Here is a 6350-nt window from a genome sequence, read left to right as displayed (position 1 = left end):
GGGGGGGGGCAGCCAGCTTCAGAGCCCCACGCCCCCACCACCGCCTCCATCCCCACAGCTGAATGCATCGGATGACCGCGGCATCGACATCGTGCGGGGGCCCATCCTGAGCTTTGCCAGCACCAGGACCATCTTCAAGTGGGTGGGGGGCACCTGGGTGGGAGGGGAGGAGGAGGAAGGGACGAGTGGATGGGGACGGTGGCAGGGGGACAGCAGGGCGGCAGGGATGCGGGCCCAAAAGGGAAAGGAGTGCGCAGAGCATTCCCGTGCTGGGAAGAAGCATCTCCGTGCCCCATTCTCCAGCCCCAGCCCTGCAGCCTCCAAGAGGCAGCTAGCACCAAAGCCCCCTCGTCTCACTCTGTCCCAGGAAAGGCTTCAAGCTCGTCATCCTGGATGAAGCGGATGCCATGACACAGGACGCGCAGAATGCTCTGCGGCGAGGTCAGGGGCGAGGGGGGTGGCACCCCCGGTGCCTCCTCATCCCACGGGGCTGCAGGCGTGGGCGCAGCTCCAGCCTCTCCCCCCTCCTCTTTTGCAGTAATCGAGAAGTTCACCGAGAACACACGCTTCTGCCTCATCTGCAACTACCTCTCCAAGATCATCCCCGCCCTGCAGTCCCGCTGCACCCGCTTCCGCTTCGGGCCCCTCACCCCGGAGCTGATGGTGCCCCGGCTGCAGCATGTCATCCAGGAGGAGGGGTGAGATGGGGGGGGGTCCCCTGTGCCCCGCTCCCTGCCAGGGCCAGGCACTGCAGCCTCGTTTCCCACCCCAGGGTGGATGTGAGTGAGGACGGGATGAAGGCGCTGGTGACCCTCTCGAGCGGTGACATGCGCAGAGCCCTCAACATCCTGCAGGTACCACTTGCCCCTGCCAGCCCCACGGTTGGCCCACAGGCAGAGAGCTCTTCCTCCCTCCTCCTCTTCCTCAGAGCACCGCCATGGCCTTCGGGAAGGTGACGGAGGAGAACGTTTACACCTGCACGGGACACCCCCTCAAGGCCGACATCGCCAACATCCTCGACTGGATGCTCAACCAGGACTTCTCCACCGCCTACCGCAGTATCCTTTGCCCTCTGCTTCGGGTTTAAGCCCCGCTGCCATAACTATTCCTCTTTGCCTTCAACTCTGGCAGGGGTAGGGTGGGTTCATGCCGCTCTCCGGGGAGGGTCCTGCTCCCCGTTGGGGTGCTGGGTGGTGCAGGGGATGCGTGAGGAGCCCCTTCACTTGCTGCCATCAGAAATCACGGAGCTGAAGACGCTGAAGGGCCTGGCCCTGCAGGATATCCTCACCGAGATCCACCTCTTCGTGCACAGAGGTGGGGGTCTGTGGGACCAGCTCCCAGCACACTGCTCCCAGCTGTGCACCGACTCACATCGTTTTCTCCCCGCAGTTGATTTCCCACCCTCAGTCCGCATCCAGCTGCTGATCAAGATGGCAGACATCGAGTGAGTAGACGTTTTGAGGTGCTGCTCCCCTAACACGCTGTGCCTGGTCCATGCTGTTCCTGGGAGACGTATCCCTGGTGCACCTCCGTGTGCCCTGTTTGCTCCACCGTGCTGCTGGTGCTCGCAGCTGAACTGGCCCTGCCTCCTGCTGCAGGTACCGGCTGGCTGCGGGCACCAGCGAGAAGGTGCAGCTGAGCTCCCTCATCGCAGCGTTCCAGGTCACCAGGGACCTGATCGTGGCCGAAGCATGAGTTGGGCTGGGGCTGCCCCAGGTCCACGCTCTCTGCTTTATGGTTCCTTTCTGCACGCCTCAGGCACGCAGCCTGAGGTACGAAAGACGGGCAGCGTTATGTCTACACTTCATTGGGAAATGCAAACATCTCTGAAGCCAAGCAGGCTGCGGTTGTCTTTTGTTCCTTCCCCCTATCACAATGGCAGAAAGGAGGAAGTTGAGCCTCCCCCCATACCTGCGTCCCATTGCAAAGAGGTCCTGGCTCAGGCTTTGGTCCACGCTGCTCTCCACAGCATGAGGGGAAGAGCTTGAAGTACACAACCCAGCTGACCTTGTAGAGCTCAGCACAGCTTAACCACGCTGCTGGTGGGTTGTGGAGCAGCTGTCACACCCACGCGGGCTGCAGTGCTCCTGGGGCCCTCCTGTGCAGGGCAGTGCTGCCCTGGCTGCTCACAAGCGTGGCAGGCTGGGGCTAAGGTCTGTGCCTCCCCATTGCTCAGACAGCAAGGCAGGGCGGCTGCACTGGGACAGAGCGCTTCCGTTTGGTGACAGCCCCTGTGACAATGGGAGCATGTGGGTTTGTAGGTCACGTCGCTTCCTGGAAGCACTACGGAAGCACCAGCTCTCTGAGCTTAGCTGCTTGCAAAGGAAGGCATCCCAGGCAGCAGCTCTGAGGACATTCCCCGGCTTCTCCACCAGCTGGGGTCAGCCTGGGGCTCTTGCACAGTCCTGTAGCACTCAGGGGACACAGCACGTGCTGTCCCTGCAGGCACCAGCTCGGCTGCAGCATGCCACACACACGAGCCCACTGCGTGCACAGCACAGCAGGTCTGCACAGCACCAGCGAGTTGCTCAGTGCCAAGTCCTACAGGCTGGCGTAGGCAAAGCAACCGAGGAATGAAAGCAGGGGGCTGCATGAAGCCGTGTCCTGCTCTCACAGTTACACACGAGGATGGATCCTCCCCGGCGCCCACCACTGCCCATCTGCTAATCTGACTCAGAGCTGCAGCACGAGGGTTGGGGGCCTCAAACCCCAGCCAGGCCTCCCCAGTTCACCTCTACAAGCAACAGGGGAAGGAGTGAGGAATCATCTTTTATTCTGTCGTTGCTGTCATTCAGCCTGCAGAGACTGGCTCAGGTTTGTCGTGCCCAGGTCCTGAGAACAGCAGAGCCCACATCGCTCGAGGAACCCAGGTACAGAACGGTCCGGGCGCAGGGTGCTGTTGTCAGGGATGGCTGTGGCCCCAAATTCGTACTGACAAACGCTGCTCAGACTGCAGCTGCTAGCCTGCACCCCACAACATTGCACTTGGAAGCAAAAGCACCTGACCCAAAACTTGCAGATAGCAGGGGGGCAGGGGGACCAGAGCTATCCCCAGGTTGTGCCGTGCCCCTTGCACTCTGCAAGCATTTTTGCTGGGTTCTAGTATTATTACACGAAAAAATACCTCCACGTTCACAGACAGCCCCAAAACGAGGGGAGCAACAGTCCTGCCCCACAGCTCACAAGCCACTGGTGCTTTGTGGGGCAGCCAGCCCTACCACGAGGCAGAGGGCTCTCACCTCCGTGTCTCTGGTAGCTCAGAAGGTCCGGTAGGTGAGGAACTCCTTCAGCTTCCTGGGAATGGGGAGCGCGAGGACCTGGTACGTCGTCAGGAAGGTGCGCAGGGCTTTGCGGCACAAGTGCTTTAGTGATGAGAGGACTCTGGGAGCGGTCCAGAATTGGACGTGGCCATCTCTGGTCCTTCAATGAGACCCAAACAGGCTTTGAGCAAACACCCAGCACCGCGCAGAGAGAAGAAAGCATGACTACCCCCAAATATTCTGAGATTGCAGCAACCCCGTTTGTTTCCCATCCTGGAAAACCAGCTCATGCTCCCCAGCTGGTTTCCCTGGAGCCTCCCCCAGCAGACATACGCACCCTGTGGCAATGAAGCCGCCGTGAGGGAAGTACATGCAGCATAAACCATTTGTCATGGGAGCAAATGCCACTGGAGATCGCAGCTCCAGCGCCCAGATCCTCAGGAGCCTAAGGAGAAAAGAGGACACAATGCCAGGCAGTGCCTGCAGCTAAAATGAAGCCTCTGGGGACACCTGATTGCACATAACATGGGAGAAGGGTTTTCTGTCATGGACTTAGAGCAGGGTTAGGGTTAGGGTCAATAGGGTGACACTTCAGCAGCTAGGCAGAAGCATCGATCCCTGCAGAGTTGAGCTAGATGACAGACCAAGTGACTGTGCTAAGGGCACAGCAGGGGCGGGGCAGCACAGCATGGAGGACACGGGCACAAGTCCAAGTCTATTGCTCAGGGAGGTGACAAGGCCCTGATTTGCTCCTTGCCCCCGATTATGCTCCTTGCATAAACAAGGCTCTGAGTGCACTGGTCTCTTTGACATGTGAATTCTGCTCCCCATTGGGATTCCCCAAACCCCTGGCGCACATTGGTGTGTCCTCCTTGGACCCTCTTTCCTTCTGGAAACCTCCAAAGGGGGTTAACTCACCTGTCATCCGCCACCGTGGCCAGGTACAGGCCCTCTGGGGAGAAGCAGACCGACCGCAGGGAGCTGGTGTGGACATCGCTGCTATATTCCAGAGCTGAGTGCAAGGGGACGTGGCTGCAGGGGGGAAGCAAGCTCAGCATCAGCCCCAGGCCACGCTCAACCCCACCAAACTCTCATAGCATCGCTATGTCCCCGCTGCGTGGTCCCCACCGCCCCCAGCTCCATACCGCAGAGTCCTCAGCTGCTCCCCAGTGTAGGGGTCCCACATGATAACACAGGTGTCATAGGAGGCGGTGACGAGGAGCGCTGAGTCTGGCGAGAAGTCACACGACACCACGCTGCTCTGGTGCCCCTCCAGCTTGCGGATGAGGGTGTAGGACCGCATACTCCACAGCAGAGCCTGCGAGGCACAGGGGAGCTGAAGCTGGGAGCGCTCCAGGAGCGAGGTTGGCTCTCACCTTCCCCTTCTTGCATGGGGAGGGGACAGGGAACGCAGGATTCAGTGGGACGGAGGAATGGCTCCCATCCTGTGGGACTCACCGACTTCTCTCCAGCAGCTGAGCAGAGCATGCTGCAGTCAGGGGAGATGGAGCAGCAATAGACCCACTGCACGTGGCCCGTCAGCACCTGCACCTGCCGCCCTGGGATAGCAGACACAGAGTCACCAGGGACAGAGCTGCGCCCTGCCACGCCTGCTCGCCCAGCTCTGCTCCCGAGAGGGAAAAGGCACGTGGGGCTGGGGGATTCCCTGTGCACATCCCAAGTGCTCTATTTCAGTACTGGAAGAGAGCTTATAAAAAAGATGGAGATTAACTCTGCACAGGCAGATAGTGGTTAGAGAAGGGGGAAATGGTTTTAAACTAAAAGAGGGAAGATTTAGGTGAGATGTTAGAAGGAAATTCATTTCTCTGAGGGCGGTGAGGCCCTGGGCCAGGCTGCCCTGAGAGCTGTGGGTGCCCCATCCCCAGCAGTGATCAAGGCCAGGCTGGATGGGGCCCTGATTTGGTGAGGGGCAGCCAGCCCAGGGCAGGGGTTGGGGCTGGGGGAGCTGTGAGTTCCCTTCCTACTCAACCATTGTGCGATTCTATTTGCAACCCCTTCCTGCAGCTCTCAGGTCCTGCCTGGGAGCAGAGGCATCTGTTGTGTCCCAGAATCCCTGCTTCTGCCTCAAATACCATCCCAGAGACCCTCTCCCACCATCTCCCCTTCCAAGGTGGGTTTGTGCCCTCTCTTTGCCCACAGCAAAGTACAAGAAAGGGGTGACCAAGCACCAGGGCCATCCCCACTCTCTCCTACCATCCCTGCTGAGGTCCCAGACACGCAGGGTCCTGTCCCGCGATGCCGACACCAGGATGAGGCTTCCATTGGGTGCAAAGCTCAGGTCCCTGACGACATCCTGGTGCCCCAGAAGGCTGAAGAGTAGATGTCCTGCAGAGAGCGGCCATGTCAGTGCCCCTCACACCCACGCTCTGCTTGGGATGGGGCAGCAGCTCCCCTTGCCCTCAGGAAATATCCAGGGAAGGATGGAGCAGGTATCCCCTCCCAAGGGCAGAGTGCTTCCCGACCTCACCTTGGCGCCGCACAGCTGCTCACCTGTCTGCACCTCCCACACCTTGATCTGCCCGTCGTTGAGGCCGGTGGCCAGCACCTGGCAGCACAGCCCTGCTGCCCCATCAGGGTGCCGTGCCACCGGCCAGGCACTGAAGGCCAGGCCCCAGACAATCTGGCCACACTCCAGCGTCTTCTCCTTGGCTCCCGCCCGGCTCCGCTTCGCCTCTGCTTTGTGGCTCTTGCGCTCCGAGGCCCTACAGCTGTAGGAAAACGGCAGAATGGTGATGGGCAAAGGGGCACGGAAGCTGTCACCTCGCGCCCACGGCACCGCCTGCGCTACTCACAGCTCAGCCTCCTGCAGCGGCCACGGGATCAGCTTGACCAGGCAGTGGCCCTGCGACCAGGCGAACCAGGCGCCATCCGGTGAGAAGGCCACGCTCCACGTCTCGCAGCTTGACTTCCAGTCGTACTGCTGGGGCCGGCCCGGCTTCAGCTCCGCCAGCAGCACGGGCTCCTCTGGGCAGAGGGACAGCGGGGTCACCGCCGGGCTCGGGCCTCACCTGGGCCTGGGCCTCACCTGGGCCTCGGGCCCCGGCCTGCCCCGTGCCCACCCCCGCCCCG

At 60.9% G+C, this 6350-nt stretch overlaps 2 protein-coding genes across 3 annotated transcripts; one reads left to right on the top strand and one right to left on the bottom strand.

Moving 5' to 3' along the window:
* RFC5 (replication factor C subunit 5) lies at positions 59-1836 on the top strand (the record flags this gene model as incomplete). The annotated part of the gene is given in 8 exon segments (XM_021413049.1): positions 59-138; positions 368-441; positions 539-698; positions 773-854; positions 929-1058; positions 1237-1314; positions 1390-1444; positions 1599-1836. Coding segments are annotated over 8 exon segments (756 nt in total), but the record flags the coding sequence as incomplete, so codon positions are not given.
* WSB2 (WD repeat and SOCS box containing 2) lies at positions 2754-6245 on the bottom strand (the record flags this gene model as incomplete). Of its 2 annotated transcripts, XM_021413047.1 has the most annotated exon segments (9): positions 2754-2912; positions 3240-3420; positions 3598-3705; positions 4179-4292; positions 4406-4578; positions 4719-4819; positions 5475-5606; positions 5772-5989; positions 6074-6245. In XM_021413047.1, coding segments are annotated over 8 exon segments (1181 nt in total), but the record flags the coding sequence as incomplete, so codon positions are not given.

This window comes from Numida meleagris, chromosome 14 (genome assembly GCF_002078875.1).
Source record: "Numida meleagris isolate 19003 breed g44 Domestic line chromosome 14, NumMel1.0, whole genome shotgun sequence".
In the NCBI taxonomy this organism is placed as follows: domain Eukaryota; kingdom Metazoa; phylum Chordata; class Aves; order Galliformes; family Numididae; genus Numida; species Numida meleagris.
Note: the sequence above shows the minus strand (reverse complement) of the source record. Positions and strands in the feature narration are given on the sequence as shown.